Below are 18,909 nucleotides of genomic sequence, written 5' to 3' on the forward strand. Positions count from 1 at the left end.
GTAGTTAGATTTGTATTTAATTGTTTAAAGCCTAATCTTGACATGAAGGTCTTTATAGTTCTATCTTTCTCAGTATAATGGTCTGGTGAGAAAACTGCTAGGCTGGAGGTCTGATGGAGATTGTGGGCCCCCAGGCATGAGATTGTGGGCCCCCAGGCATGACAGGATTTAAAGAAATGCAGTTTCACAACTAGTGTCACAACTTGCACGCAAAGGCTCCTATACTTTGATCAAGTTAGGTGAGAAAACTTCTAGGCTGGAGGTCTGATGGAGATTGTGGGCCCCCAGGCTGTGAATCAAGGGTTTCCACAGATTAGTGTTTATTGTATTCTTATTTTTGGACACTTTTTCCTGAACAGTGGAAAAATGTGGTGTTAATTATCTGACCGCACCACTGCATTGTCTTAGAAAGAAAGAAAGAAAGAAAGAAAGAAAGAAAGAAAGAAAGAAAGAAAGAAAGAAAATTGAACACACATTTTGTTATTTTCAGTGAAAAGATTACATTAGGCTACTTCTAGCTGTTGTCCTGTCAGGGTGGTAAATATACAGGGGTGTTTTAAATCACAATTCTACAAAATCAATAAATAATAATATGCATATTATTTGGAGAATTTGCAGAGATGGGATTTGCAAAACAAAAATCAGACCAGTCTGAAGTGAGTGGTGCAACGGCGCCCCCTGTTGGTACTCTAAACATAGGGACATTGCTGTTCCTTGGAGTGGTTGCACCACTCAAAAACTATTAAAAGTTGAGGTGAAATTACATTGAAATTCTACTTTATCCTAAGAAATTTGATTGAAATTACATTATGCAACAATATGTGCATTAAGAATACATGGCAAAGGAAGGGACATCTGATCTACTTGAAAATTAGTATAATAATTAAAGTGTTTTAATTGATTAAGTATTAATAATTATGCAATTAGCCTGTTCAGGGGAGGGAGGAGGTGGGGGGGATAGCGTGTACCTCCACATGCGTTACGCCCCCCTAGTGAGACCTTTCACTGTCGGGTGGAAAGAAGATGTTGGCTTGACGGCCCGGGTATCAGAGGAGACCTGAGGCCTGAGACCCTCCCAGTGACTGATTGTGGGGGTTAGCAGAGATGGAGAACTTGTAGAGAGGCTGGGGAATTGGAAATTGGCTTTACTAAATTGGGGAGAAAATGTTTTTCGTTTTTCTTTTGTCTTGAAGGGGCATGTTTTGTACAATAACAGTCTTTTCATCATCTGCCCACGATATCTGTGATTTATACAGTACGTTTTTTACCTCAGTCACTGATACTAAAACCTGATGTTTTATTATTTTTGTGACTTGACGCCCATACTGTTATACAATCAAAATAAAAAGATTTTGAAAAGAATAATTATGCAATTAAAACACTTTAATATATGTAGAGGCGGGCCTATATGTAACAGGGGTCCCACTTCATGTGTGGGACACATTAAGTTGTTTTTGACTTTGTTGTTTTGAAGAAAGTTACTACTGTATATGCTGAAATACTGCAATGTCAGATCAACATGAGTCACATCATGGGGCCTTCCATAAAGATAGGCCTAGATTAAACACTGTAACTATTATGTAGTACGGTGCCATTCGCAGCACGACACCGTCTTACGACCAGGTGAATAACTACAACTCCCATATCCGGCACTGAAGTGACGATGTGTGACCTTTTAAACCGCTTATGTAGCACCATGTTGTGGTGTGACGGTGACTTGCCTACGAGACACACATCGATCAGTAGCCCAGACGCTGCTGCACCGTTTGCTGTGTAGTTATAGGCTACTACTGGTTGGTAGAAGATTGCAACACCACATCGGACCGTAGCGCATTTTATAAGCCAATTTTATCTTCACTTCATTCAGGGAGATTTACAAATCAGGGGTAGCCTATATAGTAGGCTATAGGCCAGGCTATAATTGCTAAACAAGATCTATTGTGAAGCCATCATCTGTAATTCAGTCATTCTACCACAAAAGAAAATACATACTGGTAGACATGCTTTTTCTCAAATTAGGCTGTAATTTCTAAATTGTGCAATAATTTCATTAAAGGTTCACTCGACGTGCACTTTTTACATAGGCTATCTCATCCACATACGATAATAATGTTTAGATATTTTAGATTTTCTTTCACATCTAGGCAATAATTGCCTATAATGAAATCAAATAAACAATAGGCACAATACAGATCTTAACTAGAACTGCACTCTGTCGAGTGCATACTTGCTTGTTGCACACTAGTAGGCCATAAATGGCCAACTAGTGCGCAAGCAGAGCGCGCAAGTACTTTCGACCGCTGTAAACTGTCAAATCTCAGTATATCTGCAAAGGAACGTTTGAAATGTAAAATGATTAGGTGTAACTATTTGCTACCTACCTACCTACTTTATGCATATAAACACCTAGTATTATTAAGTATGGTTCAAGTTTATATCTATATAAGAAATAGCCTACAGTTTTATCGATGTAGATATATTCTGGATCCCTTTTTAGGTTTTCAAAGAAAAATAAATCATTGATATGTGATGAAAAAAAGGTATATAAACTGATTTAAAATATATTATACAGTATAGTTATTTTATTATTTATTGTAAATTGTCAATTGTTTTATATGCATTTCATCTTGGATATAAAAATATAAAATATACATGATCTACAATACTTCCGTAATCTGTAGTTAGATTTGTATTTAATTGTTTAAAGCCTAATCTTGACATGAAGGTCTTTATAGTTCTATCTTTCTCAGTATAATGGTCTTCATTGAATTCTCCTATTATCATAATTGCAGAAGTCGGTGATGATAGATACTTTACCATGTTTTCGAGAAATGTGTTTAACTTTGAAAGGTCTGTTTTAGGTGATCTGTACATAAGAATGATATATAGATCTTTATCTTTTACATGTATACATACGTGTTCTACTACTATATACATAATCAGTAAAATAAAATAGCAAATCTGTGCCTGGTTTGCTGGGACCAGATCACATAAATGACCATATGTCTTACGTCATCATTTAGAGCTAGTCATACATATACACACCACATACTCTGGTCCCAGCAGATCAGGCACAATTTGCTATTTTATTTTACTGATTATGTATATAGCATACGTATGACTAGCTCTAAATGATGACGTAAGACATTATGGTCATTTATGTGATCTGGTCCCAGCAAACCAGGCACAGATTTGCTGTTTTATTGGCATACGCATAAAATGGGCGGGCGAATTTATTACATGCGCGCTCTGCTTGCGCAAGTAATAAGAGTGTTCTTGGATGTATATCCTGCCTGTGAAGCACTTTGAACTGCAACCCTGTATGAAAGGTGCTATATAAATAAAGCTCATTATAAATAAAGCTTATTATAACCCTCCAGCCAAGCATTCCTAGGCCACAAATAGGATTAGAGCCCCTATTAATCCAGCCTGGCATAGCTACAATCTTTTATGTCATTCCTTGGTTTCAGTGGTGAACGGTCAGTATTCATTTCATCCACTAGATGGTAGTATAGTGTGGTGATTCTTTTCTCTAATCATGTAAATAACCAAAAATTCTAATCATGTTCTTGTTGTGTTTTTGTTAGGGCCGGGACTAATTGCGATTAATTTAGATTAATTAACTACAGAAAAATTAATCGCGATTAACTACAGATAAATTAATCGCACCTTTTTTTTCACCGCGGAACGTTTCTCACTGGGCGCTTTTCTATAGTACTGAAAACTGGAAATAATAAAAAGTCACCCCATTTTGTGTTGCCTAGAACTGGAGGTCTGACAAAAAACAGTAACAATATGAAGTAAGTACAGCTTTGTGATGTCACTGAGATGTACTTGTTACTGTTACTAATTTCTTTTCAGACCTCCAGTTCTAGGCAACACAGAATGGGGTGACTTTTTATTATTATTTCCACAACAGGTATATTAATGACAGTAAAATGTTGAAAATGAGTGGTATCCTGTAGTCACTATTCGTTGATTCACTGGGATACCAAAAAACATTAAAAAAAAAGGTTTCTCGCTGTTCTCGGGTTGAATATTGATATGCGATTAAAATGCGATTAATCTAGATTAATTAATCGCAAAGCCTCTGATTAATTAGATTTTTTTTTTTAATCGAGTCCCAGCTCTAGTTTTTGTTTTGTTCATGTTTTATATACTGCAATCATGTTTTCTGGATATTCTATATCTCATGTACAATGTTTGATTATAATCTATATAGGTAGAGGCCTCGTATAAGCCCCTTGGGCTTTTTTGCCTCAGCCTAGCACCTTACCCTTCTCATATTTATTTATATGTTCACTGTGTTGTTTTTATACTGTGCTGAATAAATAAATACAAATACAAGAAAACCTTTCATAATTTCCCCTTGTTCTGCCTGACTGTGCAGCAGCTACTATAGCTATATAAGCATGGGGACCCGGAGGGTGCTGGTGACAGGGTGCTCATCTGGCATTGGTCTGGCTGTGGCAGTACAACTGGCCAGGGATGAGCTGCGAAGGTTCCAAGGTCTGCTTTACCGCTGTATTTTCCAGCTATGAACAGTTAACATATTTAAAAAGGTATAACAATATATTGGGTGTTGTATGCTTGGGACAGTGGTGGCCACCATGCGGGACCTGGGGAAACGGGAGGCCTTGGAGAGAGCAGCTGGAGATGCCCTGAACAGAACCCTGGAGATAAAGCAGTTGGATGTTTGCAGTGAAGACTCCGTCAGGGATTGTGTCAACAGCCTGCCGGGCAGACGGGTGGATGTACTTGGTCAGGCTGCGATTTGTCACATGTTATATTTGTACTTAAACACATAAGATAATATACAAAATGTAAAGCTCATTTAGAGTATCGTCCATTTTCTCCTAGTGAACAATGCTGGTGTTGGCATGATTGGACCTCTGGAGTGCCAAAATATAGCAGCTATGCAGGAGGTCTTTGACACCAACTTCTTTGGCCTGGCACGACTGGTGCGAGAGGTGCTCCCAGACATGAAGCGACAGCAGAGTGGCCATATTGTGGTGATGAGCAGTGTCATGGGAATACAAGGTTGGCACGGTAGAATTTATTTCAAATTAAGCTACACAGTAAAATCCTCAGTGTTAATTTAACTCTGAGAGTGGGCCCAATTTGGCACCAATTGTACACTCGGAGTTAAATTAACACTCGTGATTTTACAGTGTAATGATGAATTAATTGAGACTTTTGCGGGTGCTAACAAGGTGTCTCAAATATCCATACAGGACTTCTGTTCAACGACGTCTACTCAGCTTCCAAATTTGCTGTGGAGGGATTCTGTGAAAGTCTGGCAGTACAGGCAATGAAGTTTAACATCAAGTGAATAGACTACTCTACATCTTCAAGTTTTAACATGAATCATTTCACCCAAATGCAGCCGCCACACAAAATGGAGGCCAGTCAACTCAGGCCTGACACATCAATATTGTAAATAATTGCAATGCAACATTATATTTGAACAGAGCTCATATATGTCTTTGTTTGACACCTCCCTCTTGAGGATGACTCTAGTTGAGCCTGGCCCTGTGGTGACAGAGTTTGAAAGGAAGGTATACGAGGATGCTCAGAAGATGGACCTGTTGGGAACCGATGAAGAGACGGCTAGAGTCTTCCGTGAGATTTACCTGCCATACTCTAGGAAGGTCTTCACCTCAATGGGCCAGACGCCAGAGGAAGTGGCAGAGGCACGAACAAACATTCATGTTCTCATCTCATCATTTTGTGTTTGAACAAGTTTCATCCTTGGAAATTAATAATGAGTATAATCCAATAATCCATGAATAATGAGTAAATAATGTGCCGTATTTGTCCTCTTGTTACTTTGCAGCAAACACTAAAAGTGATTAATTCCAAGGAGCCTCCATTACGCCACCAGACCAATCGACTGTACACACCTATGACCGCCTTGAAACATGCAGACCCCACCGGTCGCTTACACACCTATGACTGCCTTGAAACATGCAGACCCCACCGGTCGCTTACCACTGGACACCTTCTAGAAGATGGTCTTCAAACATGACTCTGTGTTAAATGCCACTCTATGGGTGCTACAAATGCTACAGAGGAGAAAGACTTAAATATTCAAATGACAAGTTCAGCAGACTGTACAACCAACAAGAAATTGTCACTGATTGACTGGTAGATTAAACTCTACGTGATATTAGTGTATTTATAGGGATCAGCTCTGAAATGAAAGAGGCTCTGTTTTGTATGTGGATATAGACATATAGTCACCATGATATGATTAGGAGTTGTACTAAAAGTAATTAGTAAGATAACAGAATTATTTCAATGATATATATAGGAAATATATTTATTATAGTTTTTTTTTTTATCCTTTGTGTACTGTAAGTCTGTAAACTATTTCTGTCATTAAATTAACCCATTCTGAACGGGCACCCATTTTGGTGTCAGCATCATGTTATGCTTTATCTATTGAAAAATAGCAGATCTACAAGCTCATATCGCGCCACCGAGTGGCGCGATACGAGCTTGTAGGTCTGCTATTTTTGAAAAAAAATCGAAGAACGACTGACATTTTTAGAATCTGATCTCAGGTCAGAATGGGTTCATCAGACCAGTGTGTGTCCGGCGGAAACCTCGTGTGAATCTGATCTCAGGTCAGAGGTCAGAATGGGTTAAGTTTACATTCAACTATTCAAATGAGCAGAGTAAGAATGAACTATAGTCAATCAACAACAAATAGTCAGAGTGAAGACAGAACAATGGGCAGAAGTGCCTCAAAGAAATTAGGATACCAACAATGAACCTAGCATCTGTCTAAATAACATTCTTAACATTTGTGGTTTAAAAAAGACTAAAACTAAATTGGGGGTGAGTGATGCTCTAAAAACAGGAGGGCGCTAGGGTGTTGCAGTTAACCCATTCTGACCTGAGATCAGATTCCTACGAGGTTTCCGCCGGACACACACTGGTCTGATTAACCCATTCTGACCTGAGATCAGATTCTAAAAATGTCAGTCGCTCTTCGATTTTTCAAAAAATAGCAGACCTACAAGCTCGTAGTGCGCCACTCGGTGGCGCGCTATGAGCTTGTAGATCTGCTATTTTTCAATAGCTAAAGCATAACATGATGCTGACACCAAAATGGGTGCCCGGTCAGAATTGGTTAAAGTATCTGCCCACCACCAGAGGTTGTTGGTTCGATAGCTATGCTGGATAGTCAGATGCGAGGTTAATAATACAAGTACGGTATGATACAAGAGAACTGTAACTTGTATGTTTTATTTTTGTAGAAGAGGCTAACTAATATTGTTTATGCCGCTTGCTTTGATGGAATAATTGATTGAACAACATGTACGACGTAATATGATTTGATTTGGGTGTGTTCTAAATAAAGTGGTTGTGTTGATTATTGTGTCATTTATTTGTACGTGTAAATTGAAACATTATTGTAGGCTACTGTAAAAAGGTCTCTTTTCCCTTCACCTTTATCCATTTTAGTATAATAGTATTACGTTTACTATAATTAGATTAATACACAATAATCAATACTAACACCATTTAGAACACACCCAAATCAAATCATAGTACACCGTAAGTGTTCAATCAATTATTCAGTCAAACCATATTAGTTTGCCTCTTATACAAAAATAAAACGTACAAGTTAGTTACAAGGCTGCATTCTGTTGCGCGTGCCAGGCTGTCATTCTCTTGTATTATTTCCCACCACGGAGTAACCTCGCATCTCGGAGGACAGTCAAGAGCGGCAGTGTCGGTAGGCCAATCAGAGGCAGGTGGGGCGTTACCATGTCTATGCTCAGACACAAACTAGATATACACTACAGAAAAGGTTACAAAAAGCATCCATTGAACAGGTTTAGTGGTAAAAAAATCCTAAAAGTCTCTCTCTTAAAGGGCCACTTCACCCCTTTTACAACCAGATCTTATTTTAATGATGTTTGGGAGACAATAAGCACTTTCCTGGTCATGGTGCATGTCAAACTGGGGGCCTGCATACTTTACAAATGGGGATCTGTGGGCTAATAAGTGTAAATGTTGTGGTCCTTGCCTGCATGAACATATTTCCCTACCATGGATTTGTATGAATACTTTCATGTTATTTATTTTTTTATTCATTAAAAAAACACACGTATTGTTTTTGGAAGATTCATAGAGAAGGCATGGCAGTTACGTTGGAGAACGATGTATCCATGAGTAACTGTCTATTTGTGTATATGTATCATTATATATATGTACAATTTTGTGAGTGTCTTGTAAGCCCGTGCGGGCTGGGCATCTTATGATGTAGTACACTTTAATAAAAACTCTAACTATCTATATATTATACAAGTTAAAATGAAGGGCAATTAAAGATATTTATGGGGGGGGGGGGCAATATCTCACAACGGGTAAGGACTAGTTCACATAATTCAGTGTTATTGTAAAGCAGTTATGTTTGGCACTAACTAGTACTCTGAACGCATTATTTTCTAAATTCAGTTACTCTGTTACCGTTACTACATGGTGCGTTACTCCGTTATTTTTCCATGTAGTCTCTGTGTGTCCGTGCCGTGTGCCGTGTGTGGCGTGTTTGCGTTTACCAAAGGCGAAACCCACATCGAGTTTCTCCAAATGGATATATTCTCACACATTTCAATTAAATTAAAGTTGTGTCTTGGTTCAAAGATCCTATCTACTGCCCAAAAACAGTAATTCATATATATTACTTGCGCACGTGTGCGAGAGTGACACAGACAGACAGAGGCTGCACGTGTGTGAAATAACCCAAATCTTTTAATTCATTGTCTGGTTTTGGTCTCACTTTATAAAGTGCATGCTATTCTTGTGTGATCATCAACACAGGATTTGATAAATCCAGATTCAAATTTAGTAAATAGCTTAGTATTGTAGTAATAGTACTGCAACCACCACCAATAATCATGATAGTAAGCTATCAGCTATCTGCACGTAGAACGTTCACTAGAGCAGTGGAAACCATGTTTTGTTGTTGTGGAGCATTTGCTGTAACAATGTATAGATAGACCTACACAGTAGATAGATAGACCTACACAGTAGTGTCATTGCTGTACATTGGTATCTGGAATGCGATGCTGTTGCTGCAGGGACAAGTATTCCACAATAACCAATATACTAGTGTAGAGTCTGGAACTACACCTCCTAATGCTAATATACTAGTGTAGAGTCTGGAACTACACCTCCTAATGCTAATATACTAGTGTAGAGTCTGGAACTACACCTCCTAATGCTAATATACTAGTGTAGAGTCTGGAACTACACCTCCTAATGCTAATATACTAGTGTAGAGTCTGGAACTACACCTCCTAATGCTAATATACTAGTGTAGAGTCTGGAACTACACCTCCTAATGCTAATATACTAGTGTAGAGTCTGGAACTACACCTCCTAATGCTAATATACTAGTGTAGAGTCTGGAACTACACCTCCTAATGCTAATATACTAGTGTAGAGTCTGGAACTACACCTCCTAATGCTAATATACTAGTGTAGAGTCTGGAACTACACCTCCTAATGCTAATATACTAGTGTAGAGTCTGGAACTACACCTCCTAATGCTAATATACTAGTGTAGAGTCTGGAACTACACCTCCTAATGCTAATATACTAGTGTAGAGTCTGGAACTACACCTCCTAATGCTAATATACTAGTGTAGAGTCTGGAACTACACCTCCTAATGCTAATATACTAGTGTAGAGTCTGGAACTACACCTCCTAATGCTAATATACTAGTGTAGAGTCTGGAACTACACCTCCTAATGCTAATATACTAGTGTAGAGTCTGGAACTACACCTCCTAATGCTAATATACTAGTGTAGAGTCTGGAACTACACCTCCTAATGCTAATATACTAGTGTAGAGTCTGGAACTACACCTCCTAATGCTAATATACTAGTGTAGAGTCTGGAACTACACCTCCTAATGCTAATATACTAGTGTAGAGTCTGGAACTACACCTCCTAATGCAAAATATACTAGTGTAGAGTCTGGAACTACACCTCCTAATGCTAATATACTAGTGTAGAGTCTGGAACTACACCTCCTAATGCTAATATACTAGTGTAGAGTCTGGAACTACACCTCCTAATGCTAATATACTAGTGTAGAGTCTGGAACTACACCTACCCAAATCCAAGCAAGGAAGCTGGCATTTCCGTTCGATTGCTCATGATCAGAGCTTCCGTTGCTCCAGACTGTATGAGGAAGCATTTGAGAGGTGTGTGTGTGTGTGTGTGTGTGTGTGTGTGTGTGTGTGTTACTCACAGCCTGTCTCAGTGTCAGTGCAGTAGTTATCCTCAAGGGTGAAGATTGGAGTCATGCAGGCAGCAGGTCTCCAGGGGGCAGCAGAGATCAGGTCTTCACTCAGGGCTGCTGAGTCTAGGAATCACTGGTAGACAGCACACACACACACACACACACACACACACACACACACACACACACTGAAGTGGCATTTCTTTTTTGAGAAAGAGCTTTTGAGAGCCAGCTAGACAATGAATAAACATTGCAAACTTTCTCCCATTCTCCCCAGCTCTCGGGGTGAGGAGAGAGAGAGAGGGGTGAACGGAACACTGTCCCCCCCCCCTCCCAGTGAGCTGTGGTGTTCCACAAGGAAGCATACTAGGGCCTTTACTGTTCCTAATATTATCCACGGTCACAAGCTGATGTCATGTCATATCTTTACACCTGGGAAAAACTGAATCCATTCTCAAATAGTAATCTCAGCAAGGCAGATGGCTTCTTGGTTATAGTGGGTGACAATATTATCACACGAAAAGATGAAATTACCTACCTAGGTTCCATCCTGGAGGCTTTCCGGTGATAAAATGGCCACCAACGCAATCAAAAAAGTCAACCAAAGAACAATATTCCTTTACAGGATCACCTCACTGGTCAGCAAAAACACCTTGAAGACCTTAACAGGAGCCCTCGTACAAGGTTTCTTTGACTATGCATGCACCTCTTGGTACCACAGCACCTCAAAGGCCCTTAAAACAAGGCTCCAGACCTCCCAAAACAAACTGGTCAGGCTCCTACTTGGCCTCACCCCCCGAACCCACCTCACCCCTGCCCACTTTGACAGGCTGTTATGGCTTAGGGTCGACGACAGAGTACAGCATCTTGCAATGGGTCTGGTCCACAAGATTCGATACACCACCAAGATACCCATGTACCTGTCTAAATACTTCCTTAATGTTAACGAATGTTAACAAACCATGTGCAACCCAGATTCGGCACAAACAAGGGACTAAATTATTTTCGCTCCTATGCCACCAAAATGTGGAAGCTAGGCCCTACCAACAGTCATTAAGACATGTGAATCCCTTGACTCCTTCAAAACCGCTCTCAGGGGGCTTCCGGTATGAACCACAGCTCCCAGCAAGGTCTACTTTATTTCCCCTAAAACTAACTATATTCCGAAATATAAACACAAAAATGGAAGGGGGAGACAAACGACGCTAAACAATTAATGAGTTCACTACTACAAGACCATGAGAGATTGCAAGAGAAGGTATTGGACTTAGAAACGAGGTCTCGACGGCAGAACCTGCGTTTATACAATGTAGCAGAGGACAGCGAGGGGAATAACATGATGGGGTTCATTCATAACTTTATCAAAACTGAGTTAGCACTGGACATTGACCTTTTTTATTTTGTACATTATTTTTTTGTACATTTGTAAAAAAAAAATGTACTTTTCTGTTCATTTTTGTACATTTTGTAATTTTTTTGTACATTTTGTAAATTTTTCTTTGTACATTTGTAAAATAAAATGTACTTTTCTGTTCATTTTTGTACATTTTGTAATTTTTTTGTACATTTGTACATTGTTTTGTACATTTTTTATTTTGTACATTTTGTAAAAAAAAAATGTAAATTTCTACATTCTTTTTGTAAATTTTTTGTACATTCTTTGTACATTTTTGTACATTTTGTAATTTTTTTGTACATTCTTTTGTACATTTTTATTTTGTACATTTTGTACTTTTTTTTTGTACATTTGTACTTTTTGTACTTTTTTGTATTTTGTAATTTTTTTATTTTGTACATTTTTGTACATTCTCATATCGTTGCTTCTGGAGGTCGACTGGAACTAAATATTTTTGAGATGCGGGTTGGCGGCCAGTTACATTCTTTTGGGGGGGGGGGGTCCTTCCTTGACATGAAAATGTTTGAGCACCGACACTGACATTAAAGAAACATGAGGTTTTTCAGAAAACTGTCAGAATTTAGAAGCCATTTTTGTGTATAGAATCAGTTCTCAGGTCTAAACAGGTTAAAAAACAACACTTAACCCATTTTGGTGTCAGCATCATGACGTGCTTTAGCTATTGAAAAATAGCAGATCTACAAGCTCGTAGCGCGCCACCGAGTGGCGCGCTACGAGCTTGTAGGTCTGCTATTTTTGAAAAAATCGAAGAGCGACTGACATAGAAACATAGCTTTTTCAGAAAACTGTCAGGATGTAGAAGACATTTGTGTGTAGAATCAGCTCTCAGGTCTAAACTGGTTAAAAAACAACACTTAACCCATTTTGGTGTCAGCATCATGTCGTGCTTTAGCTATTGAAAAATAGCAGATCTACAAGCTCATAGCGCGCCACAGAGTGGCGCGCTATGAGCTTGTAGGTCTGCTATTTTTTTTTAAATCGAAGAGCGACTGACATAGAAACATAGCTTTTTCAGAAAACTGTCAGGAAGTAGAAGACATTTTTGTGTAGAATCAGCTCTCAGGTCTAAACAGGTTAAAAACACTTAATGGCTGCCCGATAAGGAGATCTCTCCGTAGCTCAGGGATCTCCCAGAATGCACAGCGGGGTGCCCCACAGGAGGACATGAGTACACTGATTACACACGCTAAACCCACTTTATAAATGAATGAGAATTATAGGCATAATAATAAGCATCCTTAAAAAGGATTTGTTTTGCCAAATGGGTAAATATAACAATCTCTCCGAGCCAGGAACGAGCAGAGAGTGTTAGAGGGGCAGGGTCCCGAAAGAGGACACACAAAAATAGCGAAAATAGCTGATCTACAAGCTCTCAACGCGTCGCAGCTTGTAGATCAGCTATTTGCGGTGCGCAAACCTGCAGCACTCTTTAGCTACACATGAGCAAGCAGTCAAATAAGTGAAATAACCAACCAACCAATTAAATCAGAGAATAAGTTTTTTTCTATCCAGAACTTCTCTTAACTTAGTCACTTTGGCAAATACAAATGGACAGAATCAATTCAATTTAATTCAATTTAGAAATAGAAGAAAAAAAAAACCTACTAAACTTCCACCACCATTAACTTTCCTACAGATCTACACAAGGCCCATGTAAAAGTGTCCAGTTATCCTCTGGGCCTACTCCACAACTCAAACTATCCAGTATCGGTCAAACCTAAAGCAAAGGTAAGACGTTACTGCCATCATGTGGCAAAAAAACGAACTTCTGGGGTTTCCCTGGCATTGACAGGCAGTGTAAAGTTGGCTTTCTGGCAATGGCAAGGTACTAAAAAACAGCTAATTTATTCCCGCCAGGCTGGAAGCAGCTAGTTCCAAATGGTGTGTAACTCTGAGAGTGTATGGATTGAACTAAATGGACCAGTAAGGGTCCATTTGTACACTCTCAAGAGTTATGGGGGTCCTTGAAATGAAAAGGTTTGAGAACCACTGCACACTAAAGGCCAATTCATAGTCTGGATTTTCGGTGGTGAGCTGACCACCACGAAATAACGTTGAGCGGTGGTGAGTAAAAACAGAGAGAAGGGCTGGAGCGGTGGCGGTGGTTTGCTCTTCACCGCGGCTCGTGACGTCATGTTGTAGTTCGGTGGTCACCTCACCACCGGAAATCCAGACTATGTATGAGCCTTAAGGGTGCGTTCGGAAATGCGCACCGGGAATGTAGTCAGTTTGTTGAGTGTGGTGGGCGTTGACATCACAGAGTGCGTTCAGTGTGCCTTATTTACGAACGACCACAGCTGTGACGCAATCACAACCCCAGCTTCAGGGTAGGGTCGCTCAGTGCGGGCACTCGGCACACCCGGTGCGCAGCGCACTGGATTTCCGAACGACAACGTAATGACTTGAGTGCACTGAATAAACGAACGACAAGAGAGCACACCAGTGTGTTCAGGGCGCATTTCCGAACGCACCCTAAATGGAACAGAGCCTTAATTAGTATCATCGGTATCACATGTGAAGGAAGTAGAGAAGCGGCCTGGAAGTAGCAAGAGTTATTCTGTGTGCATCCACGCAACTAGTCCTTGGGTAAAGGAATGCCAAGCGCCGTCTGATGAATCCCTCCTTGCATCTGCTCCTTGGCCCGGGCAACCTGCTGCTCCGTGCAGCAGTCCTGTAGGAACACTGTAGCCAGGTTGTGCAGGCGGGGGCTCTCAGACAGCGAGAAGCGCAGCATGCAATGCAGAACGGCGGGATCGGTGATCTCGGAACGCGACAAGGCAGTCGTGAGGTTCACGAGGGTAGTGATGGCCGACAGAACCGTCTCTTCTCTCCGGCTTGACAGGCAGGCGGTGACCAGGGGAATGCCCGCCACTCTGCAGTATGAGGTCCCGGCACTCCCGATCCATACTGAGGTTGCACAAGCCCCCTGAAAATAACAGCGGACGCAATCAGGGTTCCATTTTTATCTCCAACTGAATGACAGCAAGTTTGAGGTCGTACTATTTGGTCCACCTGATTCCACTACTCAAATCCAAAACAATCTCAGCACCCTCTCCACTTCTGTCAAACCCCATGCCAAAAATCTAGGAGTATTTTTTGACTCCACATTTAAATTCGATAAACAAATTAATGCAATAGTCAAATCCAGTTTCTTTCACCTCCGCTACATCTCCAAAATCAAACCATTTCTCTCCACACACGACCTTGAAATAGTCATCCACGCACTAATATCATCCCGGTTAGACTACTGTAATGCCCTCTACAGTACTGGGATCAGTCAGTCATCCCTGTCCCGTCTACAACTTGTTCAAAATGCAGCAGCCAGACTCCTGACCGGCACCAGGAGGAGAGATCACATCACCCCTGTCCTGGCCTCTCTCCACTGGCTGCCGGTCCGGTTCAGAATACAGTTCAAAACCCTCCTGTTTGTATACAAAGCCCTTAATGGGCTGGCCCCCTCCTAGATCACCAACCTCCTATCCTATCCCCCCCCCCCCCCCCCCCCCCCTCTACCAGGACCCTCAGGTCAGCAGACTTAGGGGTTCCGCACAAAAGAGGCTCATCAGGGGCGACCGTGCCTTTGCTGCAGCAGCCCCCTCACTGTGGAACAGCATTCCCCCTCACCGTTAGGTCTGCGCCCACACTGTGGAACAGCATTCCCCCTCACCGTTAGGTCTGCAGCAGCCCCCACACTGTGGAACAGCATTCCCCCTCACCGTTAGGTCTGCGCCCACACTGTGGAACAGCATTCCCCCTCACCGTTAGGTCTGCAGCAGCCCCCACACTGTGGAACAGCATTCCCCCTCACCGTTAGGTCTGCGCCCACACTGTGGAACAGCATTCCCCCTCACCGTTAGGTCTGCCCCCACACTGTGGAACAGCATTCCCCCTCACCGTTAGGTCTGCGCCCTCCGTTGAGTCTTTTGAATCACAAGTTTTTTTGTTTTGTTTTTATTCACAAGCCTTTGCATCACCGACATGATCTTGCACCTTTCCTTTTAGATTACTTTGTCCTATTTGCCTGTTGTTCTATTATTGATGTATTCTGCACTGAATTGTACTGTATTGTATTTTATTGTATTGTATATTTGTATTGTATTGTACTCCACCATATTCTGCCTTGTGAAGCACTTTGGTACAATGAGAGTTGTTTTTAAATGTGCTATATAAATAAATTAGATTTGATTTGATTTGTAATAAACCAAAAAACAACTGACTAACTACTTAAGCGCTTTACTTCTTCGTATGACAAAATAACAAAAATAACCAATCCACAAGCTTATCGCATTAAGTGTAGTGAGCTTGCAGATCTGCTATTTTGGAAATATTGCCCAAATGCCAGGGCTAATGTAGTAAACAAAACCGTAACAAAAGCATACATTGTAATTCACTGTTAAATTGCACTATTATCAAACATCTATACACTTGCTCACCGATTCTGGTTCTGCTCAAAACTGCTAATTTTATTTTTGTATACATGAAGAAAAATATTGTGTGAGATCCACTACTGTCTATGTTTTGATCAGTGGCCCTCTATTAATTCATTTGAGGGTCAAGCCATCTCCTTTGCACACTGCTGGCCAAACATTTGATCTTGCACGCGATTTAATCCAATAGTGCTTACTGTGATCATCTAAAAACAAACGTTTGAAATGTTTGGACTGACTCCATTCTGGGTCTGGAAACGGTACTTTTTTGAGCATTGACCTCAGTAGAAGGTCTGCTGCTGTGAATTTTACACCTTGCCCGCTTAGCGGAGAGTGGGGTGTGGTACAGGACATCTCCCTGAACGCGTGGGTATGTCCAGATAGTTGCCTCGCGGAGCCGTCTTTTGTCCAGTGTCCACTTTATAAAGTCCATGCACTCCAGTGAATAGCATTTATCCATTTAGATAACTTTTTTATGTTATTTAATTACTTATTTTTACACAGAAACATAATGTGTGTCTTTACAATAACTGTAATGTAATAATAATACTAATAATGTAATGTAATAATTATTTAATTAAATAACTTTATTTTATTCTGAAGGCAACCGGATGTCTTAAATTAGCTAGCTCTCAGACAGGAAGTTCTAAATTAGACGAAGCCCGCACATACCAACTCTCTACCTATAGTATGGTGGCTGATAGCCGCAATTTGCAACTCTAGATTTTTTTACAATGGGTTGAATCTAGAGTTGCAATAAGCTCCATCCACTTCCTATTCATCATTTTCGGTTTCTGATCTGCTGGTCTTAAATGACGTTAAACTCACCAACATTGCAGCTGTAGTCCAAGCTTGAATTATCCTCTTTCAATCTGCCGAGCTTGTTTTTCATAAAAATCCCCCGTAGACATGTTATGAGTTACTTTCTGTCCAAAATATTCCAAGAGTGACATTTCCGAGCCGCCATTTGTATTTTTGCAACGTGCTGTAAAACAAGATGTGAGGGGGAGCGCTTGTTTAATAGAATCTTACCTGCGCAGGTAAGACACCCAAAGAAGAGGCAGACACAGTGCGACGCCCCATCACACACAGCCTTCTATTAAACAAGCGCTCCCCCTCACATCTTGTTTTACGGCACGTTGCAAAAATACAAATGGCGGCTCGGACTACAGCTGCAATGTTGGTGAGTTTAACGTCATTTAAGACCAGCAGATCAGAAACCGAAAATCATGAATAGGAAGTGGATGGAGCTTATTGCAACTCTAGATTCAACCCATTGTAAAAAAATCTAGAGTTGCAAATTGCGGCTAGGTGGCTGACAGGTAACATAATGCGTATGAACAAGGCATATGTCTACACCCTCCGTGTAAAGTCATCCAAATGTCAGAAACTTTACGTACTAGGGTTCCGAGCGGGGCTATTTACCCCCGGAAATTGGTTCATTTTACCCATAGCCACCATTTTACAATCACAATCACAATTTATTTGCTAAATGATTCACATATGGTTCTATCCATTGGCAAATCGTCAACGTACAATATTATATTTCCAAACTACATAATTCGGTCAGAATGTTAATCTAAACACAAGACATCAACAATATATTCAACCATTCAAGAGCATAAATATCCATTTTGTACCTGAAAAGTGGAGATTTCAATCAAGATTCTGGAACACCGTCTCAGCCCCAAATCTCTGCCACGCGGTCAGTCCAGCATGCTGTGCTCCTGAGTCCTGAGTGCTGTGTTACTTTGGTCAGGTTCATTCATGGAGTTATGGTCAGCTTTAGGCGATTTTGGGGGGTTTCGTGGTTTCGGTTTTCCCGGTCGCCCGCTGCTACGGGCGACGATAAGGGACAGTAGACTGAATCACGGAAGCCATGCCTACGTCCTAACCTGACTCCACCAGATGGGGGCGGTATTGATTCACAAATTAACAAAATGTGAAACAAGCCGTCAGGCCAGTCAATTTAAGGTTTGAACCAAAATAAATTGCAATAGTAATAGTAGGGTCATGCAAATAACATAAACAATTGTCAATGAAATTATTACTGGATCATGGTAAATTCAGGGATTGAAAGTTGGGGTACCATTAACAACCTGTACCATAAGGCAACCTTTTCAAATGTTCATTATGCGCTTTATTAAAGTAACATTTGAACTGTCAAACTATGGTTTTTTCATGATTCTGAACCCATTGGGCAAAATTAGGCCATAGTCACTTGCCCAAATGTGCTGACCTCATCACATTTGTGATGATGGGCCATTGACGGCTATGGCCGTTTAAGCCCAATGAGTGTTTTTCGTATGGATTCAGGATCATGAAAACACACTAGTTTCACATAAAAGCATAATGAAAATGTGAAAATGTTGCATTATATATTGTTAACTTTCAACCCCTGAATTTATTTCATTTACACATTTTTTATAGGTTATATGGATGACCATAAGGATCATAAACAACCTTGAACGATGACTATTGGGGTCACACCCCTTTTTAGTTTAGATTGACTATCTTCCATCTGGCGGAGTCAGGCTACCTACTCCATTCTCAAGACAGAAGACACAGAAAGACAAACATATAGACACACATAGGTCTATATGTTTACATACATATAGGCCCTATAGACACACAAGGTGACAAAAACTATGACAGTGAAATCCTCCTTGACTCCAATTCCATTAGCTGGCAAGAGTGCTCTGTAGGAGACTAGGAGCCTACACAGTAAGAGTGCTCTGTAGGAGACTAGGAGCCTACACAGAGTGCTCTGTAGGAGACTAGGAGCCTACACAGTAAGAGT

The 18,909-nt window shown here is 40.6% G+C and overlaps 1 protein-coding gene across 1 annotated transcript; it reads left to right on the forward strand.

Annotated features, from left to right (window-relative positions):
• Positions 1-4,412: 4,412 nt before the first annotated feature.
• On the forward strand, positions 4,413-6,028 carry LOC310869632 (retinol dehydrogenase 8; the record flags this gene model as incomplete). Its single annotated transcript, XM_083780460.1, has 6 exons — positions 4,413-4,509; positions 4,600-4,761; positions 4,861-5,040; positions 5,235-5,328; positions 5,510-5,693; positions 5,837-6,028. 6 exons carry the CDS (start codon positions 4,413-4,415, stop codon positions 6,026-6,028), a joined length of 909 nt encoding a protein of 302 aa, XP_083636586.1.
• Positions 6,029-18,909: the final 12,881 nt, after the last annotated feature.

Source organism: Protomyctophum parallelum (assembly GCF_964188405.1).
Source record: "Protomyctophum parallelum genome assembly, chromosome: 13".
Taxonomy (NCBI): Eukaryota; Metazoa; Chordata; class Actinopteri; order Myctophiformes; family Myctophidae; genus Protomyctophum; species Protomyctophum parallelum.